This window comes from Idiotropiscis lumnitzeri, chromosome 9, assembly GCF_059441095.1.
Source record: "Idiotropiscis lumnitzeri isolate Australia: NSW breed Sydney's pygmy pipehorse chromosome 9, RoL_Ilum_1.0, whole genome shotgun sequence".
Classification (NCBI taxonomy): Eukaryota; Metazoa; Chordata; class Actinopteri; order Syngnathiformes; family Syngnathidae; genus Idiotropiscis; species Idiotropiscis lumnitzeri.
This window is the reverse complement of record NC_142399.1, coordinates 8,571,823-8,591,226: the sequence shown is the minus strand read 5'-3', so window position 1 is coordinate 8,591,226 and position 19,404 is coordinate 8,571,823. Positions and strand designations below refer to the sequence as shown.

The 19,404-nt window shown below is 41.3% G+C and overlaps 3 protein-coding genes across 3 annotated transcripts; 1 reads left to right on the top strand and 2 right to left on the bottom strand.

Annotated features, from left to right (window-relative positions):
• The first annotated feature begins 15 nt into the window (after window positions 1-15).
• Window positions 16-2,076, top strand: LOC148330121 (glutathione S-transferase omega-1-like). Its single transcript, XM_088304685.1, has 6 exons — window positions 16-179; window positions 929-1,037; window positions 1,105-1,327; window positions 1,412-1,513; window positions 1,601-1,707; window positions 1,814-2,076. Exons 1-6 carry the CDS (start codon window positions 152-154, stop codon window positions 1,962-1,964), a joined length of 720 nt encoding a protein of 239 aa, XP_088160811.1. The 5' UTR covers window positions 16-151; the 3' UTR covers window positions 1,965-2,076.
• A 284-nt stretch (window positions 2,077-2,360) lies between these two features.
• Window positions 2,361-7,100, bottom strand: itprip (inositol 1,4,5-trisphosphate receptor interacting protein). Its single transcript, XM_088304914.1, has 2 exons — window positions 6,960-7,100; window positions 2,361-5,165 (listed from the first exon to the last, which is right to left on the bottom strand). Exon 2 carries the CDS (start codon window positions 5,096-5,098, stop codon window positions 3,512-3,514), a length of 1,587 nt encoding a protein of 528 aa, XP_088161040.1. The 5' UTR covers window positions 5,099-5,165; window positions 6,960-7,100; the 3' UTR covers window positions 2,361-3,511.
• A 563-nt stretch (window positions 7,101-7,663) lies between these two features.
• On the bottom strand, window positions 7,664-11,648 carry fas (Fas cell surface death receptor). The gene is made up of 9 exons (XM_088304847.1): window positions 11,531-11,648; window positions 11,183-11,283; window positions 10,241-10,378; window positions 10,031-10,151; window positions 9,884-9,954; window positions 9,717-9,806; window positions 9,573-9,619; window positions 9,132-9,150; window positions 7,664-9,046 (listed from the first exon to the last, which is right to left on the bottom strand). The coding sequence occupies exons 1-9, from the start codon at window positions 11,605-11,607 to the stop codon at window positions 8,766-8,768; spliced, it is 945 nt and encodes a 314-aa protein (XP_088160973.1). The 5' UTR covers window positions 11,608-11,648; the 3' UTR covers window positions 7,664-8,765.
• Window positions 11,649-19,404: the final 7,756 nt, after the last annotated feature.

Sequence of the window (19,404 nt, the reverse complement as noted above, 5' to 3'; positions counted from 1 at the left end):
GGCTGATGCATTTTCCCGGAAGTAAGCGCATAATATAAACAGTTTTTTTCACCCATCCGTATCTGTAGTCGTATTTTATTTTTATCCCCGCAAGAATCGACTCACTTGTGTAGCAAAGCATCCTGTACGCCTACACGTTTAATTGTAAAAAATGCCGGACGTAAAGTGTGTCTTAAAAGGTAAGACATTTAATATATTTTTATAGTTGGCAAAATGTTGCTTATGTAGCCGAGCTTCAGCAGATGTTTGCACAACGAAAGGAAATTGAGACTTCCGAAGTGCTTCTGAATGTCTTTCTTTGTCACAATTATTATTTTTTGACAAATGCAGGTGACTGCACAATTCTCTGACCTTTGTGTCACACCTTTATAGAGATATAAAGGGAGCAGGCGTGGCCCGCTTAACTTAGATACAGCTGCTGCAGTTTGCTTTATTTTCATACTGGTGTTAAATCTCATTGGAATAAACAAGACAATGCAATGAGATTGCGATTTATTCATGGTGGCAAAATGCCGCTATTGAGCCATGATTATGTTAATGACGAGCAGCTAAAAAGTTCCAGATCTTGGGCGTGTGACTCGGGATTTGTTTTGGGTGTTGGGCAACCTAACAATTGTGGCAATTTCATTGCTTCTTCCCAAGATATTTGGAAACCTCCAGCTGAAGAATTTAAAATTTTCCCCACCCCTGCATTTCTGTTTATCAACGTTACTTAAAAATGCCTGTTCAAATATTTTTTCTCAAAATTTTAATACATTGAGTTGGCTTAGAATGAGGCTAGCATACTTTTTTTACTTGCCCTGCATCGCAGGCTTGAGAAAAAAAATTCTACATGATTATGGTTTGAATATGCTTTTGATCCGTGCCGAAAAGTGTCTGTAGTTACAAATGTGAATCAACATGCATTATTGTGTGATTATTTTCCAAGGGTGTGCTGCACCCGGACCCGTGCCACCTGGCTCAATCCGACTGTACAGCATGAGGTTCTGCCCTTTTGCGCAGAGGACCCGACTGGTGCTGAATGCCAAAGACATCAAGTAAGTGATTCACCCCCTCGGTGATTTAAAACCAAACATGATTTTTTTTTTCTGTTTTGTACATTAGGCACGACATTATCAACATCAACTTGAGAGACAAACCCGATTGGTTCTTGGAGAAGAACCCTTTGGGCCAGGTGCCCACACTGGAGACATCGAAGGGGGAGGTCATTTACGACTCTCCCATTACTTGTGAGTACCTGGATGAGGTGTATCCTGAGAAGAAGCTGCTTCCCGACACGGCGTTTGGAAAAGCTGAGCATAAGATGTTGCTGGAGAAATTTTCCAAGGTCACAGAGAATGCTCATGGAACAAATGAAACACATTTGTTAATTTAAAACAATATTAAGAATACAATCTCAATTTTGTGACAGATAGCACCATTAACCTACAAGATCCCATTGGGCAGACTGAAAGGCGAGGAAGTCTCTGGACCTCACACTGAACTCAAGCAGAGGTTAAGAAAATTAAACGAGGTTTGTTAACTATTTCTCTTTGTGCTTTGATTATCAAGACTGCTAGTTGTCTTGTAAACCGTGACAATAGTTCTGTATATATTCCAGGACCTTGCAAAGAAGAAGACAAAGTTCTTTGGTGGCGATTCTGTCAACATGACCGATTACATGATTTGGCCGTGGTTCGAGAGGCTGGAGGCCTTTGACTTGAACGAGTGAGTAATCCCCCCTTGATATTAGTCACATGTGATCGAATCATTAAAGAACATCAGAGTTGGAACTAAGGATAATAATGACAATAATTCTCCTTTGACCTCCAAGCTGCTTGGACGATGTGCCTGAGCTGAAGAAATGGGTGGAGCTTCTGTCCGAGGACCCTGTTGTCAAAGTTAGTGGGCACAGCGTGGATATCTACAAGGCCTACTACAAGACCTACCTGGAGGGCAAACCCAACTTTGACTATGGCCTGTAGCGTTGAGACACGACTGACCCATGCCTTTACCTGTCTTTTTTTTCTCATGGTCATTATTCAAGTTCTGAGTCACACAAAATACACTGAATAAAACCCATTGTTCTACTCTGTATGTTGTTGGTCAGCATTTTCCTCTTGTGAGTCACACCTTGTTGGATACAATGCATGTAGTCAATTCATGCCTAAAACACGATATGTAGTTCAAGATTTAAAGGGAAATTCAACCCCCAAAAATTCTTTACAAGAATATGTTCTATACAGGCCCAGTCGTCCAAACATGGCATTCTGATTAATATTAGGTTTTATTGCATTTTTGACTTCCCCTTTAAGATGATTTAAAAACATGAAATGGCGCTTGCATGTGCAAAAAAAAAAACGCCTCCACAGTTTTAAGACACGAGTGATTTTATTGGATGAGGTTGAATATGAATTTGACATTAAACTGCAATAGCTGCCATCAAAATGAGGTAGTTTGCATTCTTAGTCGCATTTGGTGTTGTGATACATTTTTGTAAAAAAATTACGAAACACTTGCGGCATCACAATGACACCATGTAAGTGACTCCCATACAGTGGAGTAAACAATACGTCCCGCAGATCTCTCAGGTATTTTAAGGTACATCCACTCCTTCATATGAAAATTGTTTACTGAATACGACACTATATGGACAAAAGAATTGGGACCCATGGCCATAAAGCAAATGAAATTTGATTTGTGACTGGTTGCTTTTAAAATGTTTGTTACATTTTTGTTGAGTTTTTACTCCACAATACTTACTATTATGTTTTTTTTTTAAAGAAATACATAAACATTTTGTTTAAAGTAAAACTAATAAAGTTAAACTGAAATGAAGTTTTTTCTTTAAAAAAAAAAAAAAAAACTAAAGCTAAAAAAAGACTAACAATACGTTCTGAAAACGAATTAAAATTATCTAAATTTAAATTAATAACAAAATCTAAACAAAATAAAAACTAACTATGAAAAGTCCAAAACTATTCAACCCTAACCAAGCCTTACCTTGTTGCATGAACAGATAAAGCCTGGTCAAAAAAAAATTCCTCTCATCATCTTTATACTAAATAGTTGTTTTTTTTTTCATTTGTTCAGACAATGGAGGTTCAACCTTAGCTAGGTAGAAGGTATAAAAAGAGAACCACCATTGTCTGATAAAGCCTGCTCAGATGAGAAGTGAAGATAACCAGAACAGTCCATTTGCGATCGATTCAATGCCCTACCAATGAAATAACCTGGATGACCGAGAATATTCACCAGTATTTCTCTGATTAGTGAATTATGAGGTTTGCGCCTCTAGATATTGAAGTAATGTCTGATTCCGAACTTCTTGGCAGCAAATTTGGACTGCAGGATGGCCAACGCCGCTGGTTCAAGATACGAGGCGATTTTGGGATTCAACCCTCTCATGATTCAATCAAAGATGAAGAGCAATATCGTAAGACTTTTGTCCATATAGTGAAGCTACAGCACGTCGATGTATGCGCCATAAATAAAATAAGTGCTTTAAGTCTACCATCTTGTTTAAGTATTTTTAGTAATCCAAGCCTCCACGAGACGACGAGAGCGGCGTGTATTCTTGTAAAAGCACGGCGGCATTCCTCAACATCTCTTGTAGGTGGCTCATCGTCGCCGCGTAAAGGTCCGTCTTTAACACCAAACCTCGAAACAGGTTGACCGGCTCTGCTTTGCGGATCGTCTCGGGAAGCTGCAACTCTCGCGGCACCCTGCCATTCCCGATCAGAGCATGATGGAGTTTCTTCTCCCGGAGGCTCCCGTACATCAAGCCGAGCACGTCTCGCAGTCTGCACTCGGTTTTGTCGGCGGTCCACGCCGACGGTTTGTTGAGCAGCAACAGGTGCAACAGGACCGTCTTCCAGTGGTAGTTGGTCAAAGCGTTTCGTCCCGTGAGGGTCGTCTGCTTCCTGTGCAGGAAGATGACCACCTGAAGGCAGTGCAGATGGCAGGAATGTACAGGTAGGAATTTGGCGACGTGTTTTAGCAGATTCCTCTCATAGACGGCCAGCGAGAGAGGCCAGAACGGGTCAGGAGGTCCGTCGCCATCCGAAGGGAAGTGAGAAACCAAATAAGCATCGGTGTCCACCAGCTGGATGGCCGGTATGATGTTCACCATGATAGCTTTCCCCGATGGGAATCGGATCTTCAGTGCGCCCGCCGCGTCCAGTCTGCGAAACGTGACCTCAAAGACATACTTGTGGGAGATGCGCCCCCACGCTTTGGTGAGGGACACTTGAAACCACTTCATGACTTGATCTTTGGCCAAGAACGGCGTTGGTTTGGAGCAGAGCAGTGCATCGACATTACGGTCGACGACGTGCACCGCGTCGGTTTTACAATGTAGTAAGCACAACATGTCCTCTCCCAGGTTGGCGGAACCACACAGGCACCCGCCCTCGTGGTCCCCGAACCTGCTCACCTGGACGGTGCCGCAGCCCTGCCTGTCGGGGGGCATGTCGCTTGACGGTTCGCACCACAAGTTGACCTGGAAGTCGAGCGGATCCGGAGGCGACAAAGGCACCACAAAGTCACACGTCGGAGGCTTGCGTACTTGCCAAGACTCAAACACGCTTCCGATTCCGACAAAGTCCCCCACCTCCATGTCTGCATCTCGATCGGAGATGCTCCTGAGGGATTCCAGGAGGTCGTCGGCAAAACCCTCCACGAACTCCCTCACCCTCCCGGTGTCGTGGGACGAGCTGTAAGTCCATCGGTCGCAGAAGTGGCTCAGGATGTCCTTGTCTAGTACCATTGCACTGGTAGGAAGTGCCTCGTCGTCATCAAACGCCCTCACGTCCGACTCGCCCGTGTCCACCCTGCCCATCTCAATAGCCAAAAACACCACAAAAGACAAAGTGCCCCAGAAGTACCAACTGTAACCTTCCTCCCAGCCGCCACCCTCGTCCTCCTTCGCGAGTGCCTGCGAGAGCTCCACCTCCAGCTTGGACCGTTCCCTTTCCAGTCTCTCCGCGTGCTCCCGCATGCGTATCATCAGCTCTTCGTCTTGCTCTGCGATTGTGGCGTTTTCTTGCGGAAAAAGCGAGGGGTGGTTCAAAATGGCGGCGGCGACGACCATACACACCCTCGCGATAGCTCCCTGCATCTTCGGTTTGGTTCTGGTCACCGCATCTAAGCGTCTCGCATGCGATCATGCAACTGCAGATCACGTCCTGGAACGGACAACAAAAAGGTGGCTTCACTTAAAATGCAAATAAGCACCTGAGACACATTTCTTTAGACTTTTTCAAAGCGACCCCACAACAATACAACAATATAAGTATCTGTGACATCGATACATTCCTGCCTGATTGGCGGTATCAAGCTGTATGGACATTTACACAGAACAGCGACCCGGAAAGATGGAAAAATTACAGCTATCACTTTAACAACAAACGACATCGAGTTATACCTCAAATAACAGGCCCTACTTTTGTCATTTAACACAATGACAAAAGCTTTCTTGTTGAAGCCGATGTGCTAGATGCCGCAGTGTAATGGCAACCACTGCCGAGGGGGACATATTCAATGTAAGATTTTCTTTGCCTCAAGTATCTATGGCTGGTATCGTCAGCCTCCGCGAGTAGTCAATATTTAAAAATACAGATGACCGTTATCGGTACTCACCCATGCTTTCCGAGGGAATGTATTTTTTCAATAGTCTCCAATCTTGGTGGATATATGATGTGGAAGGTCATATTTGTAAATGCCAAATGTGATTTTAATAGAGTGGCCAGTGAGTGCCGTTTTAACAGGGAAGAAAATCCAGCTGTTTGTGTAAAGCACTCCACCCATTGGAGGGAAGTAGACGAAATACAGAGGTGGCAGCCTGTGTGACGCACTTACAAGAGGAAGGAAGACTAAACTTATTTTTTTTTTGGATGACCTTTTCATGTTTACAGCATCTCTGCAAACATGGTTCCACCGCAAAAACTTTTAGAAGGCGGGGGGGGGGGGGTGTCCATAAGAATATTATACATCACGAACTGTGAAAAAAGATGACAACATTCAGGAAAGAATATGATTAACATTGCAAGAAGAAGTTACATAAGGGCCTTGCATTGCTTTGCTGCACTTTGCTCAACCCTGGCGGGGCACCACAGCACGGCCCAAGATGTCGGCTCAGAATAAATCCAGAAAACAGGTGAGCTGTGATGGAGATTACCACAGGCCTTAGGCACTGTGATGTCATTTTCAGTTGACAGCAAGTGGCGGTATGAGGCAAAATGTGCGGATTTTTCTGCTTAATTCATATTCCACAAACGGAATATCAACCGGAATTCCATGTTTAGACTAGTGGGAATGCTTCGGGCGTATTATCGTAAAGAAAGTTTGTGAATTGACTCTCCATATTGACTCTCCATTTTGCTGAGCCTTTTTTTTTTATTAATGTGGCAGCGGCTTATGATCGCGAATATACTTTTGGGGATTAAAACCACTGCCTCATTTTTTTCTAATGAACACTTAGGATTCTTTAATGCATTTGTCATGATGATATTACATTAAAACCGATTTTTTTATACAACCACTGGCTGAAGTAATGGGAAACCATAAAGAGTCTAACCTTTTTCTGTGATTAAACGCCTTAAGTATAATCATGAGGTTAAGTTTTCTGTAGGGGAAAAAACGACTAGAACTCCTCCAACTTCACGCGAGCGTGCCAAGGCGACTCCTCTTCTGTTGTCAAGGCAACAAAATAGGAACACGCGGGTACGGCTACTACGACGTGATTCCAGACACATGAGTCACATTGCAGTCCGGTACTACTACAACAACAACAAAAAAACAAACAAAAAAAGCTTTTCTTGATATGAAGTTACTTTAAAGAGAATAGTCGTTTAAAAAACGGAAGTAGTATCGCATCGATCTTCGCAGTTCTCAGCATCGCGCCAAAGTTTGATACGCACACGTTTTTTGTAGTCACTACGGTGGCTGAGACAGGACAGAACAATAAAGTCAAGGCTTACCTTTAACGCAAAATCTGTTTGGTTTCATGGTGGGATTTTTTTTACGTGGTCCTTCTCAGCCTTTCTGTGGCTATTTGGGGCCTCACAGTAAGGGAGAGTGCAAGGCTGCTGCTTTACGCTGACATTTCCTGTTTGAGCGCTCCACCCAGACACGGAAGTCACGCCCAAGAGAAATCGCCATATTTGGCCAAAAAGTCATAGTGCGCATGCGTCAATATTGGAGCAATTTTTGACAGAAAATATGGCCTATATTGAAAAAAAAAAAGCTTCATAATTATTTGCACTTACAAACGTTAAAAAACACAGATTCACAGTTGTCCTCTAAGCTAAATGAAACACTGCAAGTTAAATGATGAATTCCTTTGTGGCACTAGTCTTTTTATCATTCTAATTTTGTTACATATTGGTTTCCACTTCTGCACTAGTTCTAGTCCTTATAAACGTTAACATGGATGTTAACTTAAGATAAAAATAAGTAATCAGTGTGAATTTGTTTAAATTACCTTTTTGAAAACACCTTTTCCTCCAACACACATGAACATTGTTTCCACCTCCCAATTTATTTTGTTTCATATTGGTTTCTACTTCTATGCACATACTAATTTCTTTCCCTAGATTGACACCTAGTTATAACAAAGAAAATTAAAAAAAGAACTCTTTACTGCAATACTATTGTCCTTATGATTATTGAAACATAACACACGTTCAAATCTATTTTTTAATTTTTAAATATACATTTTAAAAGCCTCTTTACCACAATACACAGATATATAAAAAAGCATTTTTTTTCAAAACATTCTTTTTGCAAACATTCTGGTCACTATATGGTTATTTCAAGCACATGTCATTCTAATCTGTTGTTTGAATATGTTTAAATCAAAACATTTTCAAAAATAGCCTCTAAGAAGTATAGTGACGGGAATACATTTTGCACCACACACAAAAACAGCCACAGGTTTCCAAAACAGACAAGTATTAAATCAACCTTTTATATACACTACTCACAAAAAGGGATTTTTGGCTTTTCAGTGACATTTCCGGATGAACCTAAAATAAATAAGTTGCAACAGAAATAGAGAGACTGCATGGAAAATAATCACGAGTAAAAATGCTGATGTGAATGTTGCCGTTCAGCTCCTCCTAGTAAAGAATAGCAATAAAATAGCCCCTCGTTTATCGCAGTTGAAGTAGCAACCATATATTTATTTTTATTTCCGAATAAGGTGTGACAACTCGTCACATTGCTGAATTGTGACCGTTAAATAAATATTTGGAGCTTTTCAAAGAATGATAGCCGAAACTGGAGGGGGCAAAAACAGCATAAACTAGCAACTTCCGGGGTTGTTGTGTTTTCATGCTGGTCACCAACATAATCAACAATGAAAACACACACAAAAGAGTTTTTTTTAGTCACCGCGCAGGTGCAAGTTAGTTTGCCTTTAACAGCTTATGCGGAAAAATGCCCACTGCTACATCCAGGAATAGAGCAAAAAAAAAAAAGTGAAATAAAATTATATGTGCAAATTAAAAATCTGAGACACAGTGAGAGCGTGAAACGTGAACCGTGATACAGCGAGAGACAACTGCACCACATTTTAGACTCATTGTGTGTTGGTCAGCGTTTTTCCCAACCTCAAGTGACACAAATATCTCCATGTAAACAATTCGACCCATATTAATCTAATTAAGTCATGTAGATTGCACAAAAAAAGATTTTGGCACAAACATTTCTCTAACTGTAAAACAGACATAAAAATGTTCATCATCATCATGTTTGTGCTCTAAAAAAAAGTGCATAGCACAAATTCAATTTCGGGCTAAAATACGCTTCACTTCGTGTGCATTGTAATTCTGCTTGATCCTGTGCAAGATTTGGATCAATTTTGCCATCGCATTCATGCCCTGCTCCTGTACCCACATCCTCAGTAGCTGCAGCGTGCGCTCCTGACTGTCTTGCGAGTGGTCAAGTCGGCAGCTTTCAATAGTGACAAATTTCATCCCGCTTTCCATTGCCACTCTGACCATAGTCTTCCACCCGAGCTCGTCTGCGATAGCGGGCAGGTAGTGCGAAGGGTCCGTCTTCGGTACTAAAAATAAAAGATGAGGACATTACAATGGACTCGGTACTTGGAAAAAAATCGGTTGGTAGACTGGTGCACAAATGTTACTTACTGCTAAATGGCTCCATCTCCTGGGGCAAAAAAAAAAAAAGGACAAAAGAGAGTCAGTGAAGTAGCTGCAAATTGTCGCAATGACACATCGAAAAGGTTAAAATCATGCCAACAAGCATAGCGATGGTTCGAGACGGCCGACCAACCTGTACTTCCTACAAAATGGGGAGCTAGCAAGTAACACAGAAAAATCAGAACAATACATGAACTCTCAAATAGAGCATTTCGCACGAGTCTGACATTGGATGTCATTTCACTAATTAATTTACTACAGGGATCAAAAGCATTTGCCTGAGAAGCCAAAGACATTGCATTACCTTCAAGCTCATTAAAATGAAAATGGAACATGTTGGGGTTCCCCAGAGATCCGTTTCAGGGCCACAACGACTGTTTTGACACGCATCACAAATATGCATTCATAATTGCAAAACAAAATACTTACCACTTCAAACGTGGATGGATTGTTCGAGCTCTGTAGGTTGCTCCTTCCTGATCAGTCAAATCATCCAAAAATGACGTATGCCGTTATTAAGACGCGCAAACACAAACCTAACAACGTAAACTGTACACTGCTAGGAATACTCACGTTTCCTGTTCTTTCCGATGCATACACCAACGACAATTGTGGTGACAACTGCACAAGCCAAGGCGACGGCTGCCCAGACACGAGTTCTCCCTAACGCACATACATTTATGATTAGATTTTCCCACACAACACAAAAATCCATGACAGTGAAAATTATTAAACCATACCATCTAATTTGTTCTTGCACACAGTGTCATTGGTGGCTGTGCAGGCTACTTTGACACCTTCCGGACCGCACCTGTGCCCCCAAAAGACAACAATTGGACAGGGGATACAAACGTCACCTGATATATTGTATCTGATGATCAACTTACTCTGTACAAGAACTGCACAGTTTACACTCTTGATCATTGGCGCTAATACAATAGTGGTTCGTTTGGCACCGGCACTTGGTATCGCGAGCTCGGGTACAGGCCGTCTCCACCTCCAGATTGGCTACAAGAAGTCATGAAGAGACAACAATAGTTGTCATAACAAAACAGCAACAGACTAAAATACAAAAAAAAAAAAATCTTAAAGTGTACCATTGCGGTGTGAGCAGGACGTGCAGCGTTTGCAATTGTTGTCCTGGTTTGGGTGGCTGTTGAACGTGCCCGGCTCACACAGCTCACATTGCGTATCTTGTGGACTGGCAGCAGTGCAGTGCTTCGCCAAACGCTGACCTGCAAGGAGAAACCATTTGATGTGGTAGTAGGACCATCAAGAGACCCTTTACAATAAGTAAAGTGAATTCAAGTCGTCAATGCCGACCAGTAGCCTCTCACACCGGCTGTTGTTACAAATTGCACCGTACTGAGGACTGTTTTTAAATCATATTTATTTGCTGTATTATTCATTATACATCCATCCATCCATTATGTGAGCCACTGGTCCCCACGAGGGTCACGGGCGTGCTGGAGTCTATCCCAGACGTCTGCGGGCACTCAAAGACAAACAACTATCCGCGCTCACAAACACACCAAGGGGCAATTCAGAGTGTCCAATCAACACGCATGTTTTTGAATGTGGGAGGAAATCGAAGTACCAGGAGGAAACTCACGCAGGCACAGGGAGAACATGTCAACTCCACATAGGAAGGTCAGAGCCGGAACCGAACCCGGGACTTCTTAACTGTGAGGCATACGTGCTAACTGTTCATCCACTTTTCTAAAGATTTCGATCCTTTTGCAACCACACAAACACTAGGCCACGCCCACATTCAACACAAAAATTACAGAAATTACAGTTTTATTTCTGCACAGTCTTTCATTACGTTTAGAAACAATATAGTAATATTTTTTCCACACAAAACTGCGTTGTTGTTTTGTTATATTTTGGGAGTGGGTTGAAAAAGATCAATATCATTTATTTCAATACCATTTTATTGTACTGTAAGTGTACAAAGAAGAAATTAAAATGCCACTTTTGCATAATACTCCCCGTTTCAAATAGTAAAGTTTACAAAGATTTTGCAGTAGTTTGCTCACCTATAGCACAAAGGCAACAAATTGTTGCGTCATGTTGGTACACCCCATCCGCACACTGGACTTCTCTTTTCTTTTGCGGTCGTAATGACTCGTCGATGCCCCTAGTCGTGTAGGAGAAATCAAAAGTGAAAGTAGACGATTCATTTTAGAAATAGAACATAACAAACGAAAACGCGCTTCTTAAAGCAGTTTGACCGGCGCCTTTCACACTAATGTCACCCACATAAACTTTCATTTTAATCATATGTTGCGTTTTCAAGTAAACTAGCATTAGCGTAAGTCAAACAAGTGAAGACGTAACACCTGACACCTACAGACGTTAAAATAGCATATTCAACTTTTACTTACAGCGACAAATAGGAGTCGAACAAGATAAGGATGAAAAAATACGAAGTAAACGAAGAGAATGAATAAGACGTCTTCATGCTTTTACGTTCAACGTGGAACTTAGTGGAGTGTTCTGCGCATGCGCACAACTCCGATGAGTCAATTGAATGACTTGATTTTATTTCGTTTTGAAGTTAATAATAATACGCATAAATGCGTAGTTTCGGACAATTTATAGACAAAAATAATTAAAACAAATAATAATAAACTGATAGGAAAATCATTTCGGGCGCCGAATATATACTTAATGTTATGGAAAACCCCACAGAAACCGACCCAAATCAACAGTATGTGATTTATAATTTATAATAAAAAATGACGTTAAACAAACTCGTTATAAAAAAAAACACTGAACACAAATAAGTATATTTCATAAGTGATGTGGAATTGTGTGAAGTATTTTTCAATGCCATTTACACTTGTATAAACTGATTATTCAAATAAAAGTTTGAAATTTGGAGTTACATGCTATTTCACATTTACACGCTAGAGGGCGTCATTACACTTTGTAAGAAAGAAGGCGACTATGCAGCAAATAACCCTAACAGTACTTTTAAAAAAAGAAATATATTTTACTCGAGTTTAAACTTCAGTTAAAGTGTCTAAATTTGCCTAAAGGTGTGAGGAAAAAGTATTTTGACATTTCAAAAGAGCAAATCAAAGCGTTTCAAATATTTCTATTACCCTACACTAGGTGGGAGAAATACAAAATGTCTTACTTAAATCTACTTAGTTTTCAAAAACTAGAATATAGTCACTTTCTTTTACATGAACACAACACCTAAAAATATTTGAAATTAAACAGTTCTAAAGTTGAAATGCAAATGTGTGATTTAAAAAAGTTAAACACAACTGAACAATACTTGGGCAGTTATTCTTTTATCTACCACTAGAGGGAGCAGAACATACGCACTGGAGAATGCACGAGCTCAACACAGAAAGGCCTGAGCCGACATTCAAACTCAGAGACTTTCTCAGCTGTGAGGCAGATGTGTTCACCACTAGACGCTTTGTGAAAAGGTTATGGTTAATGTAAACAAATGAAATGACCAAAATGAAAAAAAAAACATTTTGGTAACATGTAGTCTTTAAAAGAAACAACAATAACGACGTGAAATTACATTTTACGTTTATAAAAAATTTGCAGCAAAAATTTTCCTTAGTTATTGTTGTCAATTTATTTCATGTATTGGCTTTTGTTTAATTTTAAATGTATTTAATTTGGTATTACTGTATGGCTTGTATGGTGTAGTTTGCAGATTTTTTTTCCACAATATTGATTGTGACTTTTTTTTTTTTTTTTTAAATCTTGCACTCAAGAAAAATTCCATATATATAAAAAAACAAAAAACGAATCATAAAACTAATAAATAAATGATTAATTAAAAGTAAGCATTTTCAAACAAGCCCGCTTTATAAACTAATTAAAACAAACTGAATTAGCATTTTTTTTAGCTTTTGAGCTCTTGTGTTGAGTACGTTTGCAATATTAGAAGCTCAAATTTTGCGGCGCTGCTCGTCATGGGAAGGCAAAAATGGGACTGTGGCTCCAGCGTGCACACAGAACAGGAAGTCGAGAGTCGGGCCGCTCCTGCGCTACAGGAAATAACCTCAGCGCTCATGACGCGAGTCTCTGGGGGAAAGCTCAGCAACTTCCACTGATCCAACGCGGTTTTGTATTCACTGCATTCAAAGGCACTCTAAGTCCATGCTTGTACACATGCAGTAAATCTGTAAAGCTGCCACTCTGCCATGTGTATGGTAAGCCGTTTGAGCTTTTCTTTCTTTTTTTTTTTGGGATACCCTTGATATCCAGCTTAAGGTCCATGTACTAGTTCACCCTTTGTCCTCACTATTAAGACAACTCAGAGCAAAAGTAGAACGGCTGTTTGTTCTACTAGGGTGCAAAAATGCGCAGTAAATAACGAAAGCAGGAGTGGATAAAACATGACAAAAAGTAGAGCAGTATAAAGATAAAAGCTATTTATTTGTTTACAAGAACCGTCGACAGTTCGTTTTAAGCGCCCATCTTTGGTGTTGATTTAATCCTACTTTTTCTTACTTTACACCGCATTCCATACAACAGATATGGTCCCTTTGTCAGCTTGGACCAACCATGAACAGTACTTCTTTGTCCCTTGGGGTTCACTTGTGAACCTTCAAAAGGTACATCACAAAAAGCTGCACTTTGGGAAAACAAAAATGGACCTTTTTTCCTGGTCTGGCAGTGCAAAGTGCTGAAGCGGGAAATCAACAATATGGAATAAATGCTGCAACGGCTTTCCATACAAGTGTCTGAGTGAAGAGATTCCCCCTCCCTGCGGCAACACGTCCAGCGGTTTGCTTAATTAGAGCTTAGTGTATCTACGGCCCGTACACGCAAATGGGATTTGAGGATGGCGGCGGGGGCATCCATTGGCAAGACAATGGAGAGGAGCGCCCATTGGCTGGAGGAAAGACAAGAATAAGAGCGACTGGAATATGCCGTCGTGACGGATCTGTCGAGACTATTGATATTGGGAGGGAAAATCCCGAGCGAGACTTTAGAGGCTAAGCCGAGCCTGTAGGCCGGGCCACGCTCGCTTAAACCCCGCGTGTCCCATCCTTTACCTCTCCTCTGAGTGGCTCACTTCATTAGGTACACATGCCCATTGTGTAGGATGACGGCGTCATACAGAAAGCTGTCTCGAATATTTTGGTCGAAAGAGAGGCCAAGTTGGACAAAAATATTATAATAGCGTATCGTATTGCTAGTCGAGTAGCTCAGTTGCCTAAATCACAATCATTTATTGATTTATTAATTATTTATTAATTATTTCAGTTAGACATTGACAATATATATAAATGACATAATTGTGTAAATTTTTTTCAAAAATGTAAGTAATTGACAAGTGACATTTTCCCTCCAGGAATTTATTTAAAATGCTAAAAATAAAAACGGATGAAATAAACAGTACAATATTTAATTAATATTCAATGTATTACCAATATATTTACATTTGAAACATTTCTATAAATAAAACAATTCTAAGGATTGACTTGAGTGAATTTCCCCACTATCATTAGTTTTAAAATGCAAAATAAATACCAGATGAAAAAGATGGTACAAATGATTTAATTGGACTGAATGGGAGATTAGCCACTGTTTTTTTTTTTCAAGACGCAAAAACAGTCTCGTTTAGTTAATCATATTTAATGCACTTACAATATATTTACATATGAATGATGCAAAAAAACAATTCAAATCAGTTGACCTGGGTGAATCTAAAATAAAAAAAAACACATCTTTGGCTGTTTTTTTCCCTCTCTAAACATTCTTGAATATATGAGCCAAACAAATCAATTAATCCGTCTTTTATCGTGGCAACAGTTTATGTGAAAAGCTTCCTATTCGCCCACGCGTACTTTTTTTTTTTTTAATGCAATGAAAGCACACATGCACGCACACACCACTCACACGCATGAACACACACGCAAAGCTATCACCTCCCACCCACCAGCCTGGAAAATATTAACCTCATGTCACCTTTTCTTCTAACTTCATGCATCATCATGCTTGCAGGGCTCCGCACACACGCCACATGTGCCCCCGCCTTCGCACACCCACTCACTTTTTTTTTTTTTTGGGTACTGCTCCTCCTGGTTCACACACAAAAAAGCTCCTCAAGAGAGTCACTAGGGATATCTCCGTCGGAGGAAGGCCAGAAAATTCGGGGAGTGGAGGAGGAGGAGGAGGAGGCCCTTTGGTTGGAGAGGACCAAACGGCAGGAAATGAGAACGCTCCCCCGTGACTGGACTGCATGTGCAATCGGAGGCCCAGATCAGTCGGAGGATTAAAGGAAAAAACAGAGAAAGTTAGCAGTTAGGAGGAGGAGGAAATGTTTGAGCGGCCTATAAATAGACGACTCATGTCGGCGATGATTGCGAGCGGCATGCGAGCATTCATTATTCAGCCTCGTTTTGCCCACTGCATTAAAAAAAAAAAAAAGAAAAGAAAATTCACGACGCCACCTCAGCAGCCACGAAGTTAAACGTGTAACATTTTGTTAGCTTCAATGAATTGTAATTTGGAGTTTTTACAGTGTACAGGCAAGTTAAAATTTGGAGTCGTGCGTCTTTAGTGTAGTACCACTTTGCGCCACAACATGCCAGGCGGCGCTGTGGTTTACTAGGAAAAGCATAGCGTAGAGCAAGAAGAAGAAGAAAATGCTTCATTAATAGTAGTCGTTCCCAAAGAGCAGAAATACTACAATTTTTTGGCAGGCCTATACATGACAGGTGTCAAACTCAAGGCCCGGGGGCCAGATCTGGCCCACAACCTCATTTCCTCTCACGCTAGCTGGCTAGCTGCCATATGTTAACTGATGAAAGAGTGTTATGCCTGTGTGTTGTTTTACTGTACGTGACAGAAAGTATAGATTTCATTTCAAAATTTGCCTGCGTCGGAAATAAAGGTTTTATGACAATTAGAGACATTTTGGAATGAATTATAATGAACTTCATGTTATACTGGATCTCTTAAATTGGGACCTTACTGCTGCTTAGCAAGTTGTGGTAAAAAATGGTACTGCACTGACATAATTGTAAAACAACCTTTTTTCTACCCATAACTCTTGCGGACCACCAACCAGGGGGTGGGGGGGATTCTGTACAAATCGGGGTATATTTTGCAGAGCAGTTTACATACGACATACATGGTCTGTTTTTTGCTAGCTTGTGGTTTTAACATTACCGAGACAATTAGCATGTTGACATGCGTCAAGAGTCCATCATAGATGAATGTAACGGAGAGAATTCGGTAACGAAGATAAAATATTTTTCAACCTCGAATAATAAATAAACCGAAAGTGTTTTCTTTGATCTGTGTGGCCCAACGCAGCCCGGTCCAAAGTAGCCCAGGTACCGATACCGGGCCGTGGTACAGTGGTTGGGGACCACTGCTGTAAAATAAAATACAATCGCTCATGCGATATAGTGCCGCCATATAGCTGAGATTCAGTCTAGTCCAAATAGAAATTTTTCAAGCGGAACAGAACTGAACAGATCTCGTTCGACCTTGGAGGCAGCGCTGTATTAACTGACCACAAAGCACTTCGAAGCTGCCTTGGTGGTCTGGAGATGCCGCAGTAATTGTCTTCCATGCACACTCAAGAGCCATCTGCTTTGTTTGAGCATGTCCACAGACACAAAGGGGATTTAAGCAGGCCCCTCCAATAAGCCTCAAAGATGTTTTCGGAGCGAGGCGCGAGGCGCGAGACGACCGCCGCCATCGCCCTTCCATCGAGTACGGGAAGAAGAAGGAGGCTTTTTACATTGAGGGAGGCGCAGGAGGCCTCATTCATAATTCAGAGGCGTCGTCGCAGCGATACGAGTGAGCAGGACGCATCTGTCTGCATTATGCCAGCGTTGCCTCGCCGTTGCATCATCCAGCCAGCAATTTTTTTTTTCGAGAGAGAGAGTTTTAATGCGCCACCTATCAGCGTCGCTCCGGCTGCGGTCTAATTTCGGCCTAGGCTAAGAGCCTTTATTTGTCACGCCGCCCCCTTTTTTTTTTGGGCCGGTTCCTGAGCTTGGCTTGCCAAAACATGGACTGTACCCGAGCAAGCGATAAAGAACACATAGCGGCCAAGAAATGATCGGAGTGATCACCTAATGGATGGAGGAGTGTGTTCAGTATGCATATTACGAGGCCTAACTGGAAGCCCACCCCCCCCCTTTCTCTATGCACACATGTATAGCGTTTCCCCACACAAAGAGAGGCGCGTGTGCCTTATTACACACACGTATACACGCATTGACACACACACAGTTGGCTGCTGGTCCGTCTGACCTAGTTTATTTCTGTAGGCCGCTCTTAATGGAGAGCCCGGCGTATTATTGTGCGACTACCTTCGCATTTGCATTTCTGCCCCGTCACGGACAGATGGCACCAGAGGTCGAGCTGCGCCGAGGCCCTCATCCACGCACAATGGCAACACAATAAATCTACTGAAGCGACTCACCATAGAGACGCACAAAGCGTACCTGCTTGTTTTGGAGCTCCACTCAAGGAGTTCTACTGCAGGCGTGCGTTTGAGTCGGCGGCGTAAGAATGGAGGCGCTCGTTTCAGTGGCTTTGTTTGTCTTATATTTTCAACGGATACTGTGGACTTAAGTCAACACTAACGACTGACAGATATGGACTTTTCAAGGCAGATGCACATTCCAACAGAATAAAAGGCAGATAACCGATTAATCGGCGGATTAAAAAAAAAAAAAAAACGAATGAATGCAACAACTTCTTTGTTGGGCTGTTTACGCTTACAATAAAGATATTAAACGACAGGGAGTGTTTTAAAACAATCAAATGTCCGGTTCGGTTTTGTTCTGCCTTTTACGTTGTCCTTTAAGAATTTACAGAGAAAATTGGCAAAAATTTGAAAATATTTTTTTTTATTGTTTCTTTTGGGGAGGAATGTCATTATTATCATGTCTTAAGAAAGATTTAGGCAAACTAATCGGCACATTTATATCAAGTAAACAAAACATGTCGGGAAAAGCCTACTAGAACATCTTAACTTTATTTGGGGTTAAACAGAGGCCCTTTAAATGGTGATGGCAGTCTGCTGAATTCCAATTAAAATAAGTTTCAATATGATATATATCTCCAGCTATAAGGGGGTGTGCACACTTATGCAAACCTAGTATGACAAGTTCTATTTTTAATTCCTGTTTTAAAAAATTTTTACCCCCCCCCCCTCAATTGAGTTTACAGGTTGTAGGTCACGTTAATGTCCTAAGAGATTTTGAAAAAAAATTGCATGCTTTCTTGCTTGTGTAAACTTAATTTATTTATTCAACTGCGGAGGGTACGTGGCGTCAATTTGGAGTAAGGTGTTAACAAAAAAGCATGTACATTTTTATGACACCAAATATTGTCTATGTTATGGGGTCAGTGTTAATATATTTAGCCGCTTCTCATCTGAACCGCCTTCTTCATTACCGGTAAACTTCAGCTTTACAGATGCCATGTTGGCTCTTGAAAGAGACGTCAAACAGACTAAAAAAGTTGCGGAATTTGAAGCCGCGCGGTGAGCTCAAATTGGTGAGCGTGATTCGTCATTTCCTTCCTATTGTGCAGGAAAAGTGCAGCAAGCGCAGCAGCAAAACCTGCTCGCGATGTCTCACACGTTTCACTTCTACTGCCTTGACTGGCGACCGGTCTTCGGTGTACCCCGCCTTTCGACCCAAAGTCACCTGGGATGGACTCCAGCTTAACCACGGGAATAATGACGACACGCCTGAAGGAAAATTTATTATTTTGTGGTTCAAATGTGGCTTTGTGAGGCACTTTTTGCCATTTAGTGAATCCTGCACTTGGGGTCCATAACACTCCGTTGAGCCCACATGAAAAATTGGAGAAAAAAAAAATTGACCCTGACGCCAGTTTCAAAGATCAACACGAAATGAGTTAGTTGCATAGGTCTATCGTAATTTTTTTTTTTTTGGTCTACATCATCTAAAATGGGCTTTTCCTGATATTTAAGCGTAGTAGTAATGTTAATTCTGTCAATAAAGTTGCAGTGGCGTTGAAATATAATATATAAATATGCGTTTTGGGAATTATACTCCTGTTTCGTTTTTACTGAACACTTAGGCCTACTACGCCACTGTATTCAAATCGTGGTCATGATGCTTGTACTTGTAAAGTATTTTTCATAATGGGGGATTTTAAAAAATGAAGAACCACTGCACTCCAATGCAGCACATACACGATGCCATGTGGAATCTGAGAGCATGTCAGTTATCCAGTAAGCGAGTGCATCCTCTCATTTGGAGCCCGCCACTCAAAGCAG